Raw genomic sequence first — 26,103 nt, forward strand, 5'->3', positions numbered from 1 at the left:
AAAAAAAAAACTTTTGCCCTGAAGTCTCGTGCATGCTTTGTTGTTTGTTTTTGGTGTTTTGGTGGAATTACCATACATTTTGTCGCTATTAAAATCCTGAAAGGAGGAAGTATGAGTCAGAGTATGTGGGAGGTGGAGTGGGGTGACCAGGGACTCCAGGCGCGGATTTCATAATCTCCAGCATGGTGACGCGCTGGGGACCTGCCGCTGCTGTGAAACGGTGCTGTTCCTTTGTAGCAGAGATATGAATTTGATATGATGAGAGTTTCTTAGCTTTTGTTTAATCACAAGTTGACCAGCTAAAGGAGATATGTCCGCTCAAGGATTGTTAAGCAGTGTTTTCTCGTGCTCGCTAAGCCCCAAAACTATTTCCAAGCGGAGACTGAGGAAGACCAAGAGCTTGGACCCGGCGTTGATGAGACATCATGGTAGCGCATCTGAGGAAATATCTAATAAGGTCAGTGACCCGAAAGCTTCACGGTGCACGTGATTGTAGCTGACCCCATATTTGATTGGTTGAAAAGGTGTTAAATGATTGATACGACTTTAATTAATAGGCTAAGTGTTTCCATAAATTGAGAGGGTCGCGATTGTTCTATAAAACTTGGCTTACGATGTGATTCAGAATTTGTACATATATCACTTTTTAAAAAGGTGCTCATTTTTCAATTGCATAGGCTAGCTTAAAAGCGAACACAACTTGAAGTTTGCGTTAACAAACAGCCTGCTTCCAGATTCGGCAGAAGCGGCTGGAATTCCCTCAAAGATGATGGAGCCAAGAAATATCGCTATTTCATTTGATTTTAAATGATCACATACTTCATATTACATTTTATAGATGCAATTAATTTTTTCTTAAACGGGAAAGAAATCAAAAGGAACATGTTTTCTCCTACTACTGCAAGTCAACCCTAACTCAAGTCAATGACTAGTGTATGACGAACAAATTAACTCTTATCTATGGACCGCATGTTGCATTATAGTTTTGTAGTTGCGTCAATAACTGGACACCATAAATGATTCAACTCATTCCTTTTGGTAAATAATATCATCAGCAAAAGCATTTGCTTGTGCCAACTTGCTAATGTTGAAAGAGGTGTGAATGGAAACCGTTGTCACATTTTTCAAGTGTCAGACTTAACTCAGAAAAGATTATTTTCTCAAGTACAGACTTTCAGGTGACGTTCTGGGAAAAGTGTGGGAGAGGCTGTGTCTGTTTCCCATATTCATGTGCAGTTAAACTTCCAGCCTAACAAAAGTAGCCTAAAAACATGACAAAGACCAATATGATGTGAGTGTCCCAAATTATCAAATGTGTCCATTTTGAAGAGGTGCATAGCTCTTAGAACAGCACCACTACTCTTATATAACACACAATGAGTCTAAACACACATTTTAATGGTTATTATACCTTGGTAAAAAAGTGTTTTCTCTTTAATTCGGTTTCCATTACAATGGCCATTTGTATCTCTGCTTTTGTTAAATATAAATCTATTTTAGATGTATAGTACTTGCAGTATTACTTGTTCATGTTCGGCCAATCTGTATCGTTGTGCTTAAGTTGGACCTCATGGTAACTCTGTTTGTTCAGCATAAGGGAAATGTATTACAGACTTGGCATTATAATAGGCTTTTAATGAGTACCAGGTATCTGGTCTCTTTTTAGTTGTTAACCCAGATCCAACAGCCTGAGTCCTTAACAATGTAATCACAGTAAATCTAAATGAAGTCAAAAATATTAGAGACAGCTCTGTGTCAGAGAGGACATTTAATGTGATTTATGACTTTGAAAAGTGCTTGCGTGCCACCGTTATGAGCTGCACTACAGCCTAGTTTTTGCCAAGCATTGTAAAGATGGAATATGTTACCTCCACTGCAGATTACCTTTTGGGGTATTTGTCAACGGTACAGCTCTACTACTGTACAGCTCTACTACTACTGAAACTCATTTCTAGAGCTCCAAAATGCCAGTGAGAAGAACTCCAGCCAGTTTAGCTGAGGTCTGAGGTGTTAGATCCTTCTTGGAGACTCACATGACCGTGCTGTTGGCTAAAACTGACAGTAAGTGCCTTACTGTATGCAAACCTTACTCCAAGGCCGTAATGAAAGCCACATTTTTTCGGTGTGTAAATATCCAACCAGCAGTTCTTTCAGGGACAATAGTATCAAAGATACCGTCAACAACTCTGGTGATGTCAGTCTGAAAATGTTTCCCCTTTTGCACAAAACACTGCTGCACCTCCACCCAATAACAGCCCCAGCTCTGCAAGAGTCTACTTTTTATATGACATGCTATAAATAAATCACAGGTCGTGTACAAGACATACCTGGTGCCACAGCGTGCAAAAGATGAGTCTATAATCAATGAAAATCCGTTATTGCAATGTATTTGGTCCTGGGCACTCACTCGGGGTCTTAGTAGTCTGAGCTGAGATGGAAAGCAGAGACATCTGGTTTACTTAAAGAAAGCCTCAACTTCTATTTGCATGACTTGATCCTTGGCTATGGTCCCTCAGGCACATATTTCTTCCCACAGGAGACTGTCCATTTGGCATGGAACTAATCCTGCTAGCTTGAAACTGCAGCACTAGTATCCAGTTTGTGTCCGATAAGAGGACAAATAAACAGTGGGTTAGATGTAAACAGAGATGGTGTATCACATAAATCCAATCAAATATTAACTGACATATTTGATCAACTTCTTGTAAGTCAAAGGGTATTCCCAGCCTCAGTAGCTACTGTAGATACCTGCAATGAAAAACCACATTCAGTTCACATGAGATTACAGGAAAATAGTGTTTCTCCACTCCAGTCAGAAAATGTTGGCATCATTTAGTGTAAAGTTATTATATAGGCAAAGTGTCTGTCTTTACTCATCACCAGTTCTCTTCTGTGTATCACACTCAGCAATGTAATTGGCCGTCTAATAGATCAATATGTTTACCTTGTTTTAGACTGACTTGTGGGAGAGAAGACAGAACAACAAGCAATTTTGCAACATAGATGAAATAATTGTAATGACAGTTACAGAAACATTCATACATGCTTCAAACATGCTATTAAGGCAGCATTGGCAATATGTATTTTAGTTAATTTATTATGTTAATTTTAGGTATTTACATAGCAACCAGCAATGCAATTGATCTGCACTGATCTCCTGTGTACATCTGCCCTGCATATTGCACAATAGAACTGATCTGTTGCACCATTGAAAATGACAGTAGGCGTGACTGTCCCACTGCAAATTAATAATTGCTTAATATGACTGGGGAATCCCTTCTCTGATCCACATAAGTGCCTGACATTGGTCACAGTCATGTTAAGGTTTCATTTATGCTGATTTTGCGTTTAATTTTGAGCTGTTAATGAACAAGATTCGGAATATGAAGACCTTGCAAGATATTGGACAATATTTCCTTTTGATGAAATCCCTTCTTTAAAAACCTATTGAATGTCTTTCTTTCCACATTAAATCTTGTCAATGGAGGATGGTGATATTGACAGGACCCCAGGCAGTGTGTGATACGATATCCATTCATTTGATGACATACCCTTGTAAGTCACTTTAAACACTTTAAACAGCCAGATCAGATATAAAACAGCAATATCACCATTTGCTCAGGTTTCTCTTAGGAAGCTTGTAAATTGCAGGAACTTATGAAGCCTTTAGAGGGAGCCATTTATTATTCTTTTGCAGTGCTGTGGTGACCAAGGAAAATGATTTAGGGTTAACAGTAGGTTGTTTCCAATGATGTGTGCACTCATCTTGTATCAAGTCAGCTTTTTTTGACAATGGTAAGGTTTTATAAAAATGTACACTTGCTATCCTGTCACTATTGCTGTAGCTTTAACATTGAACAGGCAGTATAGGATGTTACTTTATTAGGTCCTGTTGTGTGTTGAAGCAGCATTGACTTTTGGCCACATATTTCAAAGGTTATTTGTATTATATAAATCTTATTTCCTTTATGTCAGGCTGGAGGAGACTGCATGTATATTTCTGTGGCACATGAAAGGATTCTGGTGTATTATTGTACATGTACAATGACAACTTTTCTCTGGGCCATAAAATCACACTTAAACATGCAGGGGTTTGCTATATTAGTACATATTATTAATTCTGAATGGTTATTTCACATCATTGATGAAATAGCTTTAAGTGTACATTACATTCGAATTTGGTGATCAATAAAGTATTATCTGTCTATGTATCTAGTGTATCTATTACTATCATCTATTAGCTTTCTATCTTTTAAAATTATCTTCTATCTTTAAATTTTCTTAAAATTTTGGTGGATAATAGATGATAAATATGTAAAATTTTAATAAAAAACCCTTTAATTTTTATTGACCCCCGTGGGGAATGCCAAAATTTAATGAAGACAAAAATATATATTTAAAAGGAGAGAGGAGAGTTTGGTGGAGAGAGAGAGATTTATGGGCTAGTTTTTAGTAATTTGTGTTTTTTTCGTTGGCTTCGCCCTCTGGGCTACCTATTGGTTTTCCCTTGCGCATGCGCGTCGTGAAGATTTTTTTTCCCCCCCAGCGCCCACCGGGCCTCAACTATCCGCATTTACTGCTTAAATACGAGCGGACCCGTTGTTCGACCCCCACTTTTTTTAAAGCTACGCGTAAAAGACAAAGTTCCATGGTGCCGGGTCTGACCCCCCTAAAAACCGGAATCCTGCCGCCCGGCCCTTCCCCCCCTGCGGGCCTCCCTCGGCGCCGTTCTCCCGGGCCAGGCTCTACCCGGGCACGCCTCCTCCAGTTTTGCCCCCGCCTGTATTAAAGAGCAAAGACAGGCGGAAGCTCTTTGGGTCTTCCCGGGGGCTTCGGGGCAGGAAGGAGCGGGAAACAGACGGAAAAAACCGGCGACCCCCCGGATCGGGGGGGACGGCGTCCTTAGAGCTGACCCGTGGCTCTGTTTTCGGAGGGGGCGCCGCCTTTCCCCCGGTCTTTTTTTTTTCCCTCTTACCCTTGGAAAAGGGGGCCATCGACGTTTCCACGGGTTTTTCCCGTTCCCAAACCGCCAGGGGCCCGCCGAGGGCCCTTTCCCTTGTCTAAGGCCCCAAAATCCACCCCCAAAAGTCCCCTCGTGACTCCCGGGGGACAAGGGGGGGGGCGGCAGGGGAGAGGCGTAGAAACCCCATGGAGCTGCCAGCCCCGCTTGCGGCCTTTTGAGCGGGGATTTTAAGTGGACCGCCCCTTAGGGGCCCCACTTACTGCGCTTACGAGCTTCGGCCGGGGGGTTTTTTCCCCCCCAGCCTGGAAACTGAAGGCCCCTCTTCGCTCGCCCGTAAAAGGGTCAAGGCGACAGGTGCGGGGTTTCCCGGGGGCTGGCCACAAAAACGTAGCCCACCCCACCCCCCCCGGATTACGGGCCCCCCCGGTGGCGCGTCCAGGGTCGGGGTTGGCGTCCCCCAGTGTACACTGGTTCCAATGCCTCAGTGACCGCGGCAGTTAGCGCTATTTGGCGTCTTAGGCCCCTTACCAAAGGGGTTTTTTCCCGGCACGGTAACCCCCCGCAGCAACAGCCGGCACCACCGGGGCGGGCTGCCGGGGTCGGAGACCATGAGAGCGGCCCCCCCCTGGTCGATCCGTTTTTCCGACCACCCAGAAAGCACAACGAGGGGTGGCTATGAGGGAAAGGGGGGACGTCTGTTTCGGGGGTTTTGGAAAACAAACGGCATGTAGGGGCCACACCCCCCCTCTTAACATTTCTTTTTTCCCCTCACCAAACACCCCCTTGTTGTTGAACAACCGCGGTTTGACGGGGTTTTCCCCCAAAAAGCCACAGGTAACCGCTGGCTGCGGACGCCCAGCTCCTCGTTATCCCGGCAGCGGGAATGCGCCCCCCCTTTGTGGATGACGCCCCCAAATCAACCCCCCCCCCCGGGCGATGCCGGCGGGACGAGGGACACTTAAGAGAAAAGAAAGAAAAGGAGAAGGGAACACCCCTTTTTGCTCTAAAAAAGACGCTGTTATGACAGTCGCCCCCCACAAGACACACCAAGCGTCCCCGCGAGGGGGCGCCATTTTTCCCCCCTTTGGGAGACAGCGGAATGAGCTCCACCCCGGGGGCGAGCCTTTTCCCCCCACCCCCCAGGCGATGCCGGGGGGGGGGGGCGGGTTAAAACCTACCCCTCCCGCCCCACCCCCGGCGACCGGTATTCCCCTTTGAAAAAAACCCTAACAGGGCGGGCGACGCGAAGCGATCATGTCTCGCCCCCCGGGGGATGGGCTTGCGCTCCCCGGCCCTGCGGGGAACAACCTAGGGCATTGCTCGCCCGCGTCAAAGGGAGCGCGGCGGTTGGCTTTTCTACGGGGCCCTTTGGTGTCAAAGCTTAAAAACCCGGGGTTAAAAACCCGTTTGCCCCCCCCCCCCCCCCTTTCGGGGGGGTTGGAGACGGGGGTCTCATCCCCCCAGAGTCAAGCAAGCGTCAGAGTAGAAGGGTTTCGCAGCGGGTTTCTTCCCGCGTCACTCCCGGGGGGAAAAAAGAGGTTTTTTCTCTCGCTATTTTTTTACCCCAAAAAATTGGAGGATGGGCCCCCCCGACCTTCAAAAATTTAACCGATTTCTGGGCGCCCCTTCCCTTGCACCCTCAGGGAGTGTTGGAATTTTTGGCCCGAAAAGGGGTTTTCAAGTGGATGAAAACGCTTCTTTCACATCCAAAAACTTCCCCGGGAAGGAAATTTCCCCCGCTTTTCCTTCAGGGGGGTCCTCCCTCCGCACCTTTTTTTAAATGAATGGAAACGGGCCCCCCCGCTACGGGAGGGGCACAGAGCCTCCCTTTATTTTTACGATTTTAAATTTTAGCCCCCTTGGGGCAAGCGGCGCTGCACACATGGAGGTCGCAGCCCTCAAAAGCGGGGTTTTTTCCCAAAAGGGAAGAAAGGCGCCCTTTTCCCCCCCCCCCAATCGGGAGTTTTCCTGGGGTAGACATGAACTCGATCCTGGAGCCAGGCTGTCGCACCGGGCGGAAGCCCGGGGTTCCCCGTTGCCCCTTCAGGCCGCGACGACAGTGTCAGCGCTGAAATTATGGGTCTCTTGGGGAGGTCCGCGGGGAAACCCCGGTGGGCCCCCGGGTCTCCTCCCCAAAGAGAAAAACCAGAGGGGTTTCACCCCCACGGTCATCCCATTCGCCCCTACGGGAAGCTGTCTCCTCATTTTCCCCCCCAAAAGACCTGGATTGGGGGGAACCCCCCAAAAGGGCTTCCCGGGGTTCCCCCGGGCAAATGACTATATGTGCGGTTACACAGACGCCCCTACTGGCGGGGGGGAAGTGCGGCCAGGGGTGGGGGGGGCCCGGCTTCCCCCCCTTTTCACTGCCCGGAGTGTCCACGGTGTTGAAAGGTTTTAAAAAACCCTTTAAAGTTAAGGGGGGGGATGTTGTGTAAGGACGGACAACATATTGGGGCGGTTCTAAAAAGAAAAGGGGGATCGCTCACCCGGTGTTAAAAAAACCAGGGGCCTCCCGCTATGGGGGGCACAGCCCCCCCTGCGTTCCAAGCGTGTATATCCCCCGGGTTTTTAAAAGGGGGCCGCTTTATTTTGAGGGGGGGGGCCCCCCCACAACGATGGAGATTGAATCCCTAGTTCAAACGTTATGGGCAGGGTTGGGGGGAAAGGGGGGGGGGGATCTGTTCGCTTCACGAGAGAACACAATGCACACTTGTTTTTCCTTTTAGCGCCGGGAAACCCCCCTCGGCGTAACCCCCCTCCCCCCAAACCCTGCCCCAAACCTCCTAATTTTTTTTCCCCCCCGGCCCCCTTATCCCTGCCGGAGGGTCCAGGGGGAGGGTCTGTTTAAATTTCGGGGGCACCGGGACGCCAGGGGGTCCGGGTTCCCAAACCCCCCCTTAGTGGGTGGCTCCCCCCGGGAGATTTGGCGGGGAGACCACATCCAAAGGAAAGGTGCGATTGTTCTCCCCGGATAAAACGAGATGTGGGGCTGGTTGCTGAGCGGGGGGCGCTACAGAGATTTGGGTTGCCCCCCGGGGTAGCCCAGGGTCCAAGCCCCCCCTTACCATAAGGGTCGAGGGCGCGGGGTTCCCTTCCACTTTTGGGCACAGAGGGGACCGAGATCCCACAAACGGTCCCCACTTTTCCTCTGGACCCACAAATCTGGTGGAAATGATTGGCTCCCTACGCAAAGCAACCAGCAGCCATTCTCCGCACGAAGGTTTTAGAGGGCTTTTTTTCGCCCCTGGGGAAGGTTTCCTGAGGGGGTGGCGCAAAAACGGCTGTTGCCCCCTCGCCCCCAATGGGACCACCTGGTGTCCGGGTTGGGGGCCCCCCCTTTCCTTTGGCCAGGGGGTTTCTCGAATGCTTTGTTAAGACAGCCTTTCCTTCCCGTCGGCCAAAAAGTGATGATTTTGTGACTTAGTTTTTCCCTCCCCTCTCCATTAGAGGGGACGGGGGCGCAGCCACCTTACAGCCCAAAAACCTCCTTACACCGAAAAACTTTTTTATTTTTTGGGCGGGGGTTTTTCCCTGGGGTTTTTTCCCCCCCCCTCACCTAACGGTGCGGAGGAGGTTTCCCCCGGTTGTGTCCCGGGGCGCGCTCGCACAATACGTTTTTCCACGGCAAAAATAGGAAAACTCAGAGCTGTTTTTGATTTTAGAGAACACTCCCCCAAAGGTTTTAGCCCCTTTTAAAAAAAGGTCTGTCCCGTGGCTGTGCGAGGTATTACCCAGGCTTATAGTCGGAAGGGAAAGGCCCCCCCCCCGACTTAGGGCTTCTCGGGGGTCTGTCGGGGTCGGGTCATTAAAGGCAGGGGAGTACCCAATTTGGCGGCGATTCTTGGGGTTCTCCCTACCTTTATCCTTTTATCTGCGAGTAGCTAAATTTCCCTATTCAGGGGGTTTTGTCCACAGTCCGGGGGAGAAAGCCGGGGCCCGAATGGCTTAAAAAAAAAAAAAAAAAAAAAAAAAAAAAAGCGGACCGTTGCGCCAATTTTCTCCCCTATGCTGCAAGCCCGCTTGCCCGTCTCACCCCCTGTATCTGGTATTTCGTGAGAACAGCTTATTTACTTTTCATAATATGTTTCATGCAGGAGGTAATATGTTTCCGTTGATGCGCGACGGTCAATCCCGCTTACCCCCCTTAAAAAATTTTACATGCTCATATTGCGGGGTTATGAAACCCCTTTCCGGCCACGCCATTTGGGAGGGGGCTTTGTCAGAAGAAAGATCTGACTACCTCTGTACACTGTTGGGGGGCAAGTGGTGTTGTTTGCTTTGGATTGTGGGCAGGTGGTTGAACATCAGCTCGCCCAACCCCCAAAAGGTAGCCCAAGGGCGAAGCCCAACGAATAGAACGTTAGTTACTTTGGGAACTCCAGATTTTATTATTAGGGTGCCCCCTAAGGTCCGGGGCCCCCTGCTCCTAGAACATATTTTAAAAAAAAGCTGATTTTTTTGGGGCGAACAAGGGTCCGTCTGATTATGCAAAATCGGGCGTATTGAGGCCAGTGGGGCAGGGCGGGAAAGAAAAACTCCGCGCGCAGCGGAAGGGTAAAACCCAATAGCGTAGCCCTGGGGCTCCCATACTAATAGAACGGAGCCAAATAATAAAGTTGTTAAAAATAGACTGTAAAAATGAAAGTCTATGTTCAAAAAGTTTTTTAAAACACCCCGGGGGAAAGCCCCGTTTACCCCTAGAGGGTTTTTCGCTCGATCCCCCGACCCCTCCCCTCAACCCCTCCCCAACCTTTTTGAGGGTAAAATAAATTTGTGGGAAGGTCTGTCAGGGGGAAAAGTTTGGTTTGTTTCCCCTTTTAATTTTTGGGGGCTCCCGCTTTGATTAGTGGGGTGTGTATTGGGATTTTTTTTTGAAGCCAGGGTGGTTAATTTTGGGATTAAGGGCGTTTTACAATTTTTGGGGGCAAAACCCTTCCCCGGGAAAAGTCTGTGTAAAGGGGATCATTCTCGCCCCAGCATCACCTATCTTGTGAGTAGCTGCTACTTTGGGTTGCAGTAAGTATATGTAAACGATGAATTTTGGGGCTTCCTGAAGGTTTCCCAGTATCACAAATAGTTAACAAAAGCGGATGGAATAGTGAGCTCGTTACAGGTAAGTACATTAACACAGGTATGTGAGTTTTGAAAGTCTAGAAACGTCCTAAAAGGCGTGGATGAATCAAACGTTAACCTTAACTTTACACTTAAGTGTTGTGTTATGAATGTATATATATATATATTTTTTCAGTGATTCATGTGATATTATTGAAACCCCTTCCTGATCACTGATCAGGATAGTACATGGCTAGTTTTCTCGGTTCACTATCATGCTTCTTCCATCTTCATTAGGTCAGTCTTACAGGACCTATACTTTGTTTGAATTTTGTATTCCCTTTTTAAAAACTTAGAACTTGAGTATATGCAGTCTGGAGTGCCTCCCCAATTGAGCACATTTTGTATAACTATTTAGAATAGCAAGAGGAGTAGGTAATAAAGGGAGTTTTGTGTCGGGGTAGTGTTTCCAAGCTTTGGACATGATACCACCGAAGAAGAGAGGAGAGAGAGGCGGGGAGAGAGAGAGAGAGAGAGAGAGAGGAGGAGGAGGAGAGAGGGGAGAGAAAAGAGGAGGAAGGAGAGAGAGAGAGAGAAGGAGAGCAGAAAGAGACTGGGTCAATGTCTGCAAGGAGGCTGTTTTAAACTTTTAATGCAGAATTTAATGTAGAAATCAAAAGGTAGGGGCTCTTGTGGGAACCCCTTCCCACTATTCCTCCAGTGAATGCTTCCTGGGTACTGAGACATATTCATCACCTCACTGGATCTAGTAAAAGTGTGGTTGATTAGTGTAACCTGAGGTTTCAATCTTGCTATAAACTAAATTAAACATTTCCTCTTATTGTATTCAAGTGAATGCTAACAAAAGTGTTGTGTTTCTACCAAGTCTTGAAATAAAGTTAGGATATTGCACAGCTAAGGAAAATGCTCCTTGGTGTGTATTCACTGACACAGGCGGGTTGAGATAAAATAGTTGATACATTTCAATAGGTATGCTTACTTTATTGCTGGTTTTGTTGTAACAGTATATACATAAAAAATACAAACATATTCGGAACAATAGGAACAAAGGACAAACACTTTGGGCCAGATGTACATACATTTGCGAATGTAGCGTTATCAGCGCCAATAAGGCCAACCTGCAGAAAGCGCACGCAAAACTGTGATACATGTCAGCTTATGTCGTGTTTACCAAACCTCCAGTTCATTGGGTAATCAACGCCTTTCTCCGCACATTATACCGTAAATTGCACACATATAAAAGCGCAATTCAATGGCCGATGTCAAAAAATTCCTGCTCGATGCGTGTTATTACGGCATTAGTGGTGGGGAAATGTACATTGCATGTGCGCTGTAGCAAAGCGTTCAGTACTTGTGCTATGATACGGCTGAGCGCAGACTGCGATATTCCCACAGCTGAATGACTGTTTAAAATTATGCTGATGCCAATATTGTATGTTTTTACTTAATGTAGCGAGGAGTTTAACAACTGCTGGAATGATAGCCTATGTGAACGCTGAGTCGGAGATTCAATGTCATCTTTGATTTCTTCCAGTAACTTGAACTGAAAAAGAGTGATCCTTGTGGCAATAATCCTTTCAGCTTGTCTCTTTGTCTTCGCTTTTAGGAGGCGGATAGAATTGTCTCCGCAAAATAGAGTCACGGGAGGTTTTTGTACACCCCACGGAATACATTAGGCTCACTTTACGCTTCTCCTCCCACCTCTTTATGGGAAACTCCCACTATCCCCTTCCCCCTCCCATGAATGCATATGCATGGCAGGAAAAGGCACAATTTGAAATTTTCAGCTCCCGCTACTGGCATTCTACGCTTTTTCCTCAGTGCTGCCTGTTTGTACCTACTTTACCATGCTTTTACCATGCTTTGTTTTTTAAAACAAATACGCCTGAAGTAGGCGCAAAAGCGTTAGCACATCTGGCCCTTAGTCTTCTTTCTGTGCAGATAGGTCATGACGTTGTAGAGAAGCAGCTGGCACAAGTCTGTTATTTTCTTTCTAAGGCTATAAGTAGGCTAATGGCTTTGTCATGGACCGTTGTAAATCGTGAGCTCAGTGCGATACTGTTCTTCCACTGTGACAAATATGAAAAATATATATAATGTTGTTTGAAAAAGGCATCCACAAGTCAAAAGAGATTATTAGTTATACTTATAATATAGAAGTAGTTCTTTGTTTATTTTCTTATTCATCCTCTGACAATTAGGCCTACAAGAAAAAGGAAATAGTGGAAACATGAGTTTCAATATTGTACTAAAGTGATTGTGCACTCAAACATCATGTCTGGACATGAAACACTTAAACCTATGATTTTGGAATAGCGAAAGGAGTATTGCATCAAGTTGCACAATACTTTGAATTGTACAATAAAGTAGCCTATATTAGCTTTTATTTGAGAGTGTCACCTTACTGACAGAGTGAAACGGTGGGAACCCAGCTCACCCATCATCAGATAGGCACAAAGTTTCCACTCCCAAATAGTCATCCAAGAAGAATGTCTGAACAAAATGAGTAGACAACTGTAAACATGACTGTGTTTTGCGGTCTCTTATTTCACAGTATTGCACCACAAAAATAATTTGCAAATGTAAGGCTTTGTATGGGAATTATTATGTCTTTAGTATGAAGGAAGTATTTTTTGAATGAACACACTATTATGAATATGTGATGCACATAAAAAGTAAGCAGAGAGGATTAAACATTTTGTATATCTAATTATGGGAGCAATTATTTATCCAATAAAGCACAACAGAGGTTATGGTATAGTTTTTACTACTGAAAACTATGTAATATTATGTTCTCTGCATATTTATACTGTACTTTGTCATACTGTATGTGTACTTGAAAATAGTATGCTACTGTAAGACAATCCTAATTCTCATTTAATGACAGTGAGCCACTTTAGTATAAGCCTTATCCTGATAATGAGTTACTAAGCCTCTTTGGAATATGGCTCGCATGATTGGCTTGACCGTACTGGATCAAAGCACTGTAATCTCCATCATGGAGATGCTCAAAGGTTGAGGATTTAACATCAGATTATTTGCCACGTCATTACCACAGTACTAAATCTTCATTACAGAGGACAGTATTAAGATAAGAGATTTCACTTTTAAGATCTAATGGTAGAGTGGGTTTGCCTTACTTTTAAACATGTTTTTTGCTACTTGTAAAACAAGGTCATCTACAGTACATAACAGTACATACAGTATGTTTTTGCTGCTTTTCTCTGGTAAAGCAACTGGCCCAATTCTGGGACGCAGAAGTTAGATTACATAAAAAGAAAAAAAATGTGTGTGTGTGTGTGTGTGTGTGTGTGTGTGTGTGTGTGTGTGTGTGTGTGTGGTGTGTGTGTGTGTGCGTGCAGGGTGACTTCACCTGGAACAGCGTGTCAGGACGTACCATTGGCCTGAAGCCCGTCCCTCTGCAAAGCTTATCGGAGTTAGAGAGGGTTCATCTTCAGCATGTGGCCTTCAGGAGATTGTTTCGGGATCGCTATCTGGGCTGCCACATCACCATTCCTAAATGTATTAAAACACATACACGCACTCACACTAAAGTCCTCTTCATTATTCAACAAGTTTCTATTCTGTCCCAGGCAAAAGCGTGTTACAGCGTGTCTTCTGAAATGCAGCAACATGGCAGAATGTGCAAGGCATAATTTGCCTTTTTGGGTAAGGGTGTCATGCTCATGATTAATAGCAGTTAAGTCTTGCGGCTTATTTGATTTCATGGTGTGTGATTTTCAACTTTAGACATACTGTAATGGGATGTGTTATCACAGTTTATTTTAGTATTATTTTTATTCTGGTTTTGTAGTCTTTTGTAATATAAAAATGTGTTCACATCTAACACAAACTTCATTCTCAAACGAAATATATTTTTGAAATACATGATCTCACTGGCTACAACAATGAAATCGTTTGTAAATCTGTATAGGAGATAGCAGTCTGTATGCATTTGTTAGCTATTTTGAACTGTAACCTACGAGGAATTGAGTCTAAGAATAAAAAACGGAGCAGGGGCATATTAACCTTGGTTCTAACTTATATATTTACCTGTTTATTTTAACACCTCTGCCTCTTTTCAGATGGCCACAAGCACAAAACATCCCTTATGCGGAAGTTGGATTCCTTATCAAAAGAAAAAAGTAAAGACAAAGGTAATGTGGGATGGACTGGACTTCACACTGTAGGGGGGATGTTATTGCTCCGCCTTGCAAATTGTCTTCAGATATATTATATATTAATATATATTATTATATATGTCAGCTTTATTATTGTTAGTCTTTCGAAACCATTGACGATAAACAGTTATTTTTTAGGTCTGTGGGTGAGACGCTGAGTCCTGTCAGTCAGTATTCCCCTCCGGTTTCTAATCTAGTCAGCCTTTGACACTTGAAAAGGTCCTCTTTGGTCATTTTGGCTGAATCTGTATAGACTTACTGAAGCAGACATTCTTAGCTGTTTATACCGGTTAATAACTGAGTGATCAGAATCTACAGTAAAGAAGTCTCTGAGGGAGCTGTGATCTTCAGCTGCCGCACTGCCCCACCCGCTGCAACAATCTGGCTGCAAAGTGATGTTCACTGTCAGCCAGACGGTCGCAGTCGAGGGAAATGACCAAAACTATTTTAAGTGCTGGCTAATTCATTACAGCCCATCCTTTGGCTCGGCCAGCCCCCTCTTTCCTCTTTTTTCTTTTTGTTTACAAAGGCACTTCAGAAGGTATGTGCTCTCCTACTCTGAATATTGAGTGTGCACTGCCGAACTGTTAATTAGGGATTAATCTTCTTGTTCTAGGTGTTTTTTTTGTCATATTTATTTTGAGTAACGTCTTTTTAAAGATCACATTTAAATATAAAGAATGAATGCAAACAAAAGACAGTTCTAGGTGCTTTGTTCTGTAAATATAAACTCAACATACTGTGTATGATATGCTGACATGACTGACACATCCTAAGTCTTATCTAACATCTCCCAGTTGACTTGAAGCCAACAAGATGAACTTTAAGTCTCCCTGTCTTGCCCTTCCCCCTCACACAGAGACTACACCCCAGGCGTTTGGCATACCGCTGTCGCAGGTCATATCCAATGACCGCACACAAAGGCAGCGGAACGATCCTCCGCGGGAGGAGCACAGTGACCCCACTGAATTGATGCTATCCTTCCTCCACCTCAACTCCAGCTTCAAAAGGAGCAACAAGGAGTTCTCCAGCAGCAACTCATCCCTTAGCTCCACATCTGAGACCCCAAATGAATCACCTCAGCTCATCACACCAGGCACAGCCCCACGAACACGCAGGAGGGTAGGCTTTTCTGTCAATAAACCTAACACGCTGTTGTAGAGCAACAGGAAATCTGTCTGATTACACTTCCACACTAGATATCTCTTGGAAATGGTGACCTTTTTGGATATTCACTCAGCGGGTAGCCATGTAATGACTGCTCCACATTCGATCACAACAATCCCTGTGTGGTTGTTGCCCATCTCCTTGACAGGGCGGAGTATCTGTGGATTGCATCACTGATCTTGATGATAACCAGTCTCGGCTTTTGGAGGCCCTTCAGCTCTCTCTGCCAGTAGAGGCAGTTGGAAACAGGAAGAAGCACCATGACACAAAGCTCAGCCTTAACCCTATTTACAGGCAGGTGCCCAGGATTGTGGATCTCTGCTGCCAGCACCTGGAAAAACACGGTACACAACAAGTTGAAAAGTAACACTGTATAAGAATAGTGCAAATAGTGGTGTAGTATAGAAATATCCAGCTCATCTCATCTATCAACAAATGTAGTTTGATCATTCAGGACCTTGTGAATCATACAATTTGAATGTCTTTGAGGCAGAATATTAGCCACAATATTAGCATTAAGAGAGAATTATTCATCTTTGCCTACAGGCCTGCAGACGGTTGGAATTTTTCGTGTTGGTAGTTCCAAAAAGAGAGTTCGACAGGTACAATGTCAGCTGGTTAGCTGTATCAGACCTCTGCATTTAAATACATCGTATCAACCACAGGTATAAGCAACATTTTTGCTGTAATAATTTTCACAATATTTTATCCAGCTTCGCCTGGAGTTTGACCAGGGATGGGAGGTACAATTGGATGAGGAGCACAGTGTCCATGATGTAGCTGCATTGCTTAAAGAGTTCCTCAGAGACATGCCTGCCCCACTGCTAACAAGAGAACTCTACATGGCCTTCATCAACACAATGTGTAAGGAACACACTCACATACACTTGACCAAAAAATAAGTCACCATGCTTTTGGTTAAGCTGATAAAACTTGCAGTTGTTAGTGTTGACTGTAATTATAATTTTTTTAAATCAACGTTAATGTGGTGGCCTTTTTTTTCTGCAGTGCTGGATTATTCAGATCAAGAGAGCGCCATCCAGCTCCTGATATTTCTGCTTCCTCCCTGTAACAGCGACACGCTTCAACGCCTCCTTTGCTTGTTGTCCACAGTAGCAGCACATGCGAAAGATGGCCTGGACACTGACGGACAGGCGGTAAAGAAACTGTTTTGTTTGTCGACAGTGTAAAAACAAACACCTGCATTTTTTATACACATGAGGTTGCACAAGACAGGGTGTTGAAATCTTGGCAATGCCTTGACATTTTTTTGTGGAAGAAATGCACAGGTTACCTTGTTTCAAGCCATGCTAGTGTGGTATAGAAAGCCTGCAGGAAGACTGAAGTTGATTTGTGACAGTTCTCATTAATGTTCAACGAGCTAAACTGCTTGACTCTGATTGGCTAACAGCTAGCCAATGAGAGCCTGGCTATCATCATCCTTTACCAAGCGCAATTGGGCGAGCTCACGAATAGTAATGAGCTCAGGCAACATGACGTCAGACTGACCAGCTTTTGTAATTGGCCTGATTTCTCCACTTATTTCTTTTCAGTGGCTAGAGCTGACGGAGGAGGTAGCAGTTCATTTTCACATTCACAACAAAACACAAACACATATGGACCTAACATATTTTTTAAAAAGTGCAAGTAAAAACAGTTTTTTGTGGCAGGGCACCTTTAAAGTGCTCATATTATTTATTTTGGCTTTTTCCCTTTTCTTTATTGTGTCATATATATTTTGTGTGCATGTAATAGGTTTACAACGTGAAAAATCCCGAAGTAAAAGAGGTGCAGTAAAATATGGTATTTGAAAATTAAACCACTTAAACCTATTGTGATATAACCTCTAAATACAATTGTGAACCTGAAAATGAGCATAATATGAGCACTTTAAGGAAGTTAGCAGCTATCACTGAAAATAAACTGTTTACAAGTTTAATGTGATTGTGATGAATCCCAGCAGCCATCTGAAGGCAGTAAGACAGCTGTTTGTTACACCTGCAGCCTCTAATTTGAAGAAAATTATGTGCCAAAGCACAGCACATTATGCATAATCATCCATTGTGGGAAACATAATTAAATGATGCACAACCAACACTAACCACATTACACTAACGCTATGCTTCCCCATAGTCATACTGTTCTGTCATCATTTATTTTGTTTAGTTTATGTGTTGTAAACAACAGGAAATGTAAGTACATTTCAACATAGTGGGAAACAGTTCATATCAACAGCTACATATTTGCACCTACAGAAACCAGTATTTCTTTCCTACTCCATATAGCTGGGCACACAGTCCCTTTTGTTGTAATGTTCATCTTTTCATATTAATCTTACTTGTTGACTACCAATTGTCAAAAAAGAGATTAACTGTTTCCCAGGGATATGAAACAAGTTTATTCTTGGCCTTAGTCCAAGTGCATACATACTGTAACAGTGAACAAGAGGTCTGCTTGATCTCTTTGAACAAATGAAGGCAGAGCCAGCCTTATTGATGATGGCAGGGCTGTGTTAGTGCACAGTCCCAACATTTCCAGGGTGCCTAGCAGTTCTTCAGCTACAATAATGTAAGAATTCTAGCAACCCTTATGGGAAAATATGATTCCTTCAAATTTCTTCAATTTTAAAGCATTGATCTTCAGGTTAAAGTAAAGCTTTGCTAGTGAACCTCTCACATAACAGCCAAATTATTATATGTGATTACCAATATTTGAAACCTGAAATTAGAAGAAATCTGTTTCTCTCTTTTATATAACATATGAAAGTTAGCAATGGAGCTAAATTGATTTTCTTTTGATCTTCCCATGTGCTTAAACCAAGAAATACATTTTTTTACACGCATAGAGTAATTATGGTATTAAGAGTCTTTTTTAATAGACCGAACCTGTTGTGCACCTTATTCAAATTTCCAGTGGAAGTGTCTAAACGTGTATGTTCTGTCCAGACAAATTCTGTCCTCTGTTTTGTTTAGATCACAGGAAACAAGATGACATCACTCAATTTAGCAACCATCTTTGGACCCAACCTCTTACACAAGCAAAAAAACTCAGACAAAGAGTTTTCAGTCCAGAGTTTTGCCCGTGCAGAGGAGAGCACAGCCATCATCAGTGTGCTCCAAAGGATGATCAATACGTATGATACACTATTTATGGTAAGCCATCCTTATTGCAGGCATTTAAACAGTTAGAGACTGTCAAACAATCTCAACGTTTTAAGGCCCTGACACACCAATCCGACGGATGGGCGACGGCCACTAGTGGCGGCGACTTGTCATCTTTGTCTGGGCCAAAAATTAGCACTGGAACACACTGCGGAGACTACATTCTACGCCTGCTTGAGAGGAAATTACTCTCCATACCAGCAGGCGGCGGTAATCTATTTGTCATTCAACAAGGGAAACCGAATACCGTTGCTATGATACCCACATCAAACAGCGTTGACTCTAGCAGAGGCAGAACCAAACGGAGCCTACGGTCCATTTACTTCACTCCCCGTCGGGAAGACAGTGGTACCAGGGGATGGCTAACCAGACTGGCCCTCTCCCGGTCTTTCATTCGTTCTCAAATCGATCTTGTTAGCTAACGTTGGCTTGCTAATTTCACCCAATCAACATGCCTTCATCATACGCTGGTTACCAATAATTAGCCAAACTAAACTGGCACTTATCTGGTGATAGCAATGTGCTTTCCTACAATGTGACAAGAGCATGTGAATTAAACATTAAGTTGTTACATTTTACTAATTTAGAGGCTGGTCAGCTTGCTGGGGGGTAATTGTTTAGCAATGAAGAAGGTGCAGAGAGAGGGAGAGAGAGAGAGAGGTCTATTTGGTCTTTAGCTATGATAAATATAATGGTATAGGATGTTAGTTTATTTTGTAATGTGAAGGTATATATATATATATATATATATATATATATATATATATATATAGATCTTTTAAAAGACATGTTATTGTTGAAAAAAATATTAATTAGTTAATTAGTTATGGACATAATGTGCAAAAATTGTTTTTCTAATACTTACAACTTGTGATTTTAAAAGGAACATTTGAACGTCATTTTTGACCAGTTTTGACAGCTCTATGTGATTTGGATTGATCAGATGAGATGACAAATGAAAGGAGCCTCGTGTGTGCCCCTCACATTGTTTGTATTTTTTACTCTCGGCCAACAACCGCTGATGCCGATTCAACATGTTAAATCAGCCAATAAAGGGCTTGGTGTGTCAGGGCCTTTAGTCAGATTTTTTTTGGGGGGCAATTCATAAGCTTAATAGAGTTGAGCCACCTTGTGAAATGTAAACATTAACTTTATAGGTTCTGAGAAGGACTGAGCTTTAACAGTCACCTATAAAGCAAAGTAGTGTCACAGTAAAACAGAATATCATGCAATTCTTTTTTTCTTTCCTGAACCTTGTGAAATTAAGTTGAGTGAATACTCTTTTTAGTGCATGGCAAATGAGAAGCCTCACTGGAGAGGTTAATAAGTACCATTGGAGACACTGTTTTGTTCATAGATGATTGGGAGTGAAGGCAAGATCCTCATCTTTATTATGTTTCTGCTTTTCACCAGAAAATTAAGTGCAGATGCACTTAATTGTGGTATCTGAAAACGATCTGTTAAGGAAGCCAGAGGGGGAAAATCCCATAGACATTTGCTCTGCGTCATTAGCTTTTCTAAACTGCTGTTAATTATTTTTGCCTCATACCATGCAAACAACATCTTGTATCTATAGCTTATTGCATCAGAGACACTATGTAAATGCTGGCAACATAAATTTGTTGGTGTAAAAGAGCAATTCTGTGAATAGGGTAAACTTTATATAAAAAAAATCTGCTCTGTGGATAATGCTGTTATTTGTATGCAGTACAGAGGCATTGTGTACACTTCTCCATGGTTAATATGGAAATGTCATTGTATATGTTAATTTCAAGTGTAATTACTTAATAAGGCACAGTAAAATGAATGTAACTAGGCAGTGCACATTTGGAGAGCGTGCTTTTTCGAAACGGGTAGATTGCTTTGTCCCCAGTATTATTTTTTTCACTACGTCATCTAACTATAAGCACGGTTCAATCCCCCGTGACTCGGCTGTGGCTCATCTAAAAAATTCTAGAGATTCGCCCCCCCCTTCGTGTCCCCTTTTTTTCGTCTAGCCATCACTTATCCAGGTAGCAATGTGGCCTGGGCATGGGAAGCAGAAACTCCGGCACAGCCTGCTGGGGACTCCACTATAGCGCGCAGAACAGCTGGAGAAATGTGCTCAACCGCTTGCAACAAAACATTGTGCTGGAGAGCTCAAAGATAAGAGCCTGGGTGTTCATCTAACATGTTTGTGTACGATTAATTTCATAATTTGAATGTTGGGTAGACAGCAATCCGTTTTTGAAGTATGAACACTTTTTGGCATGACACTGGTAGCCTACTGCGAAGACATGCCGTGGCTCTCCGCCGGTTGCAGAACCTGTGAACCGCAATCAGTGAGCCATCTAGGGATGTACAGTAGCTGCTGTTGCTGTACTGCACATGCGGGAGACACACACACACAGAGGTTCCTCAATTTATAGTTAGATACACTTACAATTTACATCTCATTGTTATGAGCTTCTGTTAAATTGGGTTTTGATTCTTCCAGGTTCCTGCTGACCTGCAGCATGAGGTTCTGATGAGTGTGCAAGAAACTGATCCTGATGTTGTGGATTACTTACTGCGACGGAAGGCCTCTCAGTACTCGTGAGTCTTGAGAGGAGCGGTGAGAGGGAGGGAGGGAGGGACAGTGGGGGCAATGGTGGTGGGAAATAAGACATATGTGAGAGGATGTTGTGTGTGTGTGTGTGGTGTGTGTGTGTGTGTGTGTGTGGTGATGTCCCTGCCCAGACCTCCAAATGATTGTGCACCCCCTGTTTTTTTTATACTGTATCTATAATCTTTATTTGGTTCTTTGTTTCTGCAGCGAGCCAGGCCTTCTAGAGCAGGGGAGTCCTTCTCTCTGACTAAGAGATGCTTATCCAATGACTCCATCAAAGTCTCTAGTGGAGAGGTGACTCCCTATGACAACAACTCTCCCGTCCTGTCAGGTGGACTGCTGTGTAATTTCCCAGCAGACAGCAGTTCTCTCTCAAACAGGGTGCCTATACGTTCCGGGCAGTACAATCTCAGCAGCCATTGTCAAGATGAATCTGGCAGAACTTCTCCTACACTTTCTACAGACAAAGGTGCTTGGCAACATCTACTTTAGTATTATAAAGTTTAATTAAAAGGAATAGTTTGACATTTTGGGATGGCTGCTGAGTGTGGCTTTATATTTACCGTACAATACGGGTATTGATCTTCTCATCTCAATAATGATTCAATAATGGTCTTAAAGACAAAACAATTGAAAGGGCAGGGCCTCTTGTATATTGTGTACTGGTATTTTAAAAAGATACTAGAAACTTATTATTTTGTTAGCTTTCAGAAACCAAAGTAAGTAATCCTCTTGACGGTTTCGTTCCTATTAGAGGCCTCAACTGATAATTTCTGGGACACCTGGCATGAACTGCTCAGTAAGGAGTTTACTGGCCATCGTATCACTGGTAATAAAATCCTCTGTATGTGTTGCTGCAGATGATCTTGAGACGTATAATGAATGCTGGATGTTAATAATTGGTTTCTTCCAGGCTCCCTCGGAGACATGTCGGAATGTGAGTCGAATGGCTCTTCAGAAGGGCAAAGCAGTCACCTAGGTAACGACAAGCTGCCCATCAGTCCGACACAAACCTCATTGGGCTTGCTGGAAATCAGGCCACACCTCCCTGTAACTCGGAGCAGCAGTCTTCCTCGTGCCCAGAGAGGACAGAGACAACCTCAATCATTACATCAGGGATTGAGCAGCCAATCAGGAGCCCTCAGCTTGGGCAACTTAGCAGAAAGGACAGGACACCCTGCATGTTCATTACTTAAGGTCGGAATGGATGGTTTGTCTCCCCTTCAGTACTCTGGACAGTTGAGGGAGACCCATATATCTTACTCCACACCCTCCCTCTTCACGGATCAGCCCAACCCCCAAACCCCACAGCAGGCCCAACAAAACCCTGCCCCCCTGACTGTAGATAATGCAAATGCCTCTGGGCCTGGACATGAAAATGTCCCTGGTACACTGAACTGGCAGACAGAGAGGTGGCATATATGGCATATACTGTCAAAAGAAAATGCAGACGCCCTGCCTGAAACCTTAGTTTGATGCACCCTTTTGACTAGGTTGAACTATACTAAAGATAACTTTTTCAGAAAAGGGTGCCATGCTTCTGTCACGTTTCCAGTCGCTGAAATGCTACTGCTCGTATATGCAGTACTAGTTAATATTTATCGTTGATAGACTGATGGAACTTTGAATCAACCACCATCTTAGATGAGTTATTTTTTTGTAGAGGAGTTCATTGTATAGAAATGAATTGTGTTGTGTATGTAAACATGATATAACATGTAGTTTGTACATTATTTTTTGTAGTTTATTTGAATGTTTTGTAGTTATTATGTAGTTATTATTCTTAATTTGAAGCCATGAATGTGCTTTTAATGCTGAATATAAAAAATATAGATGTTTGTGCTGTAATATTGCTTCAAATTTGTAGTACCTTGATATGTACTTTAGCTTCAATATTTCAGGCTCCAATTATAATCTACTTACTTGTAGAAATGCTGCAGACGATGTCCATATTACCATCCATGCTGTGTATGAACTGTCCATTTCATATTCATATTTGCACCTTTAGGGTGGCCATTGCGCAAATGATTTTAAGTACATTGAGATTCACTTAAGAGGATTTGTTGTTGCCATTACTTGTAATTTTAGCCCATGTTTTAGCTTTATGTAATGACCTATATTGTAGATTAGTATCCATACTCTTTAAAAAATGGCCACAGCTTACAAATTATAGTATATTATCACGAATGTAGAAAATGAACGTAAAAGTAAGAATGGTGCGTATTGGACTCCTATAGGAAGCCATATTTTCTAGTGCCAGGTAACAATCTAACTTGTCATTAAGGAACTATCATAAAGGTAAAATCAAAGAGTGAATTCATTTTTAGTTTGTCTGAACTGTAGTTCAGATGACAATGAATGCATTACCTGAACTCTCCACAAGAGGGAATCATAAGACCAGGAATTGGTTTTCTGTTTCATTGTCTTCTCAAACCAGTAATCCTTGTGTATTGTGGGTATACAGTGGGTTTTTAACAACTATTGAACAGCTATTAGTTCAGTTTAATTCCTATTAGACACCTTTTCCCACCATGATGGTGGTGGTGATAACTAATGTGTTATGGACGATGGCTATAAATTACACTTTGTTTTTAGGATCTAATTTTACACTATTATCTTGTATTGCTACCATTGAAGAGTACATTTTATTTCACCAACAGTCATCTTGTTTTCTGTGGATGAAAATAAGACATCTGAGCTTAGACAGTAACATTTACCACTAAAAAACTTTCAGAGTACTAGAATTGCGAGAAGTATCCACAATAAGTATGCAATTATGCAAGAAATGGCTACCATTGACGTCTGGTACAGATTATGGATCTGGGAATGCATATTTGAAGATACAAAAGGATGTTTAGTTGCCTTAATGTGAGGAAATGACTGAGATGTGTAATTTCTTAGATTGCGCTATAAATTTGTTTTTGACAGTAACTAATCACGTTATGGTTTGACAATAAACGTCCTCGCCCTGATAATAAACTTGTCCCTTGTTAAGCAAAGCCTGGGGATTTCCTCAAACCCAAGATTTTTGATTAAACTTTCTGGGCTATATCTGTCTTCACAGCTGTGTGAGCCAAGCTGCATTTGGCCACCACATAATCCCATTCTGACGAGACCAAAGAGACAGAACAGGATGTCTGGATGTGTTTTACAAGACTCACTTCCGTAAGCATACAGGTTTGCATATGCACTGCATTGAGCCGTAAACCTTAATGCTATCCAATTCAATGTCCTAACCACTAAAAGGCCATGCACTGGAAAAAAAAAAGAAAACAGAGATGCTTTGTTATTATTTTTGACCTGCCTCCCCAAACTAAAATAGATCCAATATTCAATTTCACATATTATCTTTGCAGCACTGATGAATATAAGTTGATCCTTTGGCAAAGAGCTGCAACTGTTCCCAACAGGGGGTCCATCCTGTTAGAGTCCGCTCATTGGTGTCAGGAACAGCTGCACAGAGGACAGAAGAAGGTCACAACCAAAATGAGACTGAATGTCCAGAAACAAGAGAGCACTGGCCTGGGTGTTTCAAGGTCGAGATAAATACACGCATCTCTACACAGAACAAATAGAGCTCAGTGAAGCTCATCAAGGTGTTCGGTATGCCACAAAACCCTTTGAAATCAAAGCCTCAGTCAATTTTCTTTCATTTTAGATACATGTAGGCTACTTGATGTGCTGCTGTATACTGACATCTTGGTGACCTTAAGGATTTATTACCTGGCCTGATTGTGCATGTGTTTTCAATTTTGTAACAAAATCAGAGGGTACCTTTTAAGACAATCCTTGTCATTAATAACTGCTGCATTAATGTCAAGTTAATGTGATGCATTTATATTTCCAAAAGTTGAAACAAGAAGGAATTTTGTGCTGATTTTTGATTCCACTTGTTCTCTATTGTATGCAAAAATGTACTTCCAATGTCTTTATAGTGAGGGACAGCACACAACAATGATATTATATGGCAATATTGGGTGAATACAATGCACAGCATTTCACTTATAGAAAAATGTTCAGTACAATAGTCAATAGACTATTAATGAATGCAAGAGTGACACATGGCCCAATTGTCAATTGCTGTGGCTTAGGAGTCATGGTCATGACTGGGTAAGGAATTTTATTTCAAGAAAAATGAATGTTCAAGATTAAAGGATTAGCAGTGATTGCATTTAGCCTCTCAGCTTGGTCCAGTTCACCACTTTATGACCAAAATGGGAAGTTTTAGATACAAACTGTTTCACTGTTTAGACAAGTTTAAGCAAGTTGGTGCAATTTCTGACTGGATTTGGATTCTGAGTAACACTTCCTCTCTCTTCTTTGGATGAATGGTATTTGAAGTAGTGCTTTATTGTTAGATTTCTTTAATTTTTAATTTAATTTCAAGGCTTTCCAAATCCATATCTGTTTGCAGTTTATCCGGCCAGTATACTGAAACATTTGTTCATCTCGCTTGTTTTTTATCTCAGTGAAGCAACACCAGAGCCGTGTATCTGCAGCCCCCAAAGTCTCAATTCATTCACCCCATCTGTTCTGCTTCATGCTCCAATTGGGATAAATTTGATAAATATTTGTACCCAAAAACGTTAGAAAACGTGTTGAATTGGTTAATTTTGGTGTTTGTTGTTCAAATGATCAGATGAAACACAATATGTTAGTGGACGCATATGCGGCACATATGTAATGGTTTTTAGCGTGCATATTGCCAGCAATGCTTTCCCCTTATATAGGGGATCAACTTAGGTCAATTTCAAATTATGTCAGTTCTTTGGCAGGCTGGGTGATAAGTAATTCACTGTTTAAATTGTGTGAGCAGCACACTTCAGCACAGCCACGAAAAAGCCATTTTCAACAGGCAGTTTGGTTCAGCTTTCAAACTTGCGCAACAAAAGAAGTATGTGGCTGAAGCAATGACTCCCATGTAACATTAGGAATTAGAGCATCCAGATGTTTTTCTCCAAAGCTTGTTGT

General features: G+C 43.0%; 1 protein-coding gene and 1 long non-coding RNA gene across 2 annotated transcripts; one reads left to right on the forward strand and one right to left on the reverse strand.

The window, feature by feature from the left end:
- Positions 1 to 141: 141 nt before the first annotated feature.
- LOC116698203 (rho GTPase-activating protein 6) lies at positions 142 to 24,104 on the forward strand. Its single transcript, XM_032530001.1, is given in 14 exon segments — positions 142 to 457; positions 13,399 to 13,558; positions 14,122 to 14,193; positions 15,077 to 15,339; positions 15,533 to 15,728; positions 15,931 to 15,986; positions 16,098 to 16,248; positions 16,393 to 16,541; positions 18,357 to 18,536; positions 21,022 to 21,119; positions 21,340 to 21,350; positions 21,353 to 21,601; positions 21,887 to 21,961; positions 22,046 to 24,104. Coding segments are annotated over 14 exon segments (2,370 nt in total). The 5' UTR covers positions 142 to 310; the 3' UTR covers positions 22,609 to 24,104.
- LOC116698204 (uncharacterized) lies at positions 7,317 to 20,688 on the reverse strand. Its single transcript, XR_004334156.1, has 3 exons — positions 20,619 to 20,688; positions 19,411 to 19,524; positions 7,317 to 7,326 (listed from the first exon to the last, which is right to left on the reverse strand). It is a non-coding gene; the product is annotated as an uncharacterized LOC116698204 (long non-coding RNA).
- Positions 24,105 to 26,103: the final 1,999 nt, after the last annotated feature.

The sequence above is a fragment of the Etheostoma spectabile genome, chromosome 11 (genome assembly GCF_008692095.1).
Source record: "Etheostoma spectabile isolate EspeVRDwgs_2016 chromosome 11, UIUC_Espe_1.0, whole genome shotgun sequence".
In the NCBI taxonomy this organism is placed as follows: domain Eukaryota; kingdom Metazoa; phylum Chordata; class Actinopteri; order Perciformes; family Percidae; genus Etheostoma; species Etheostoma spectabile.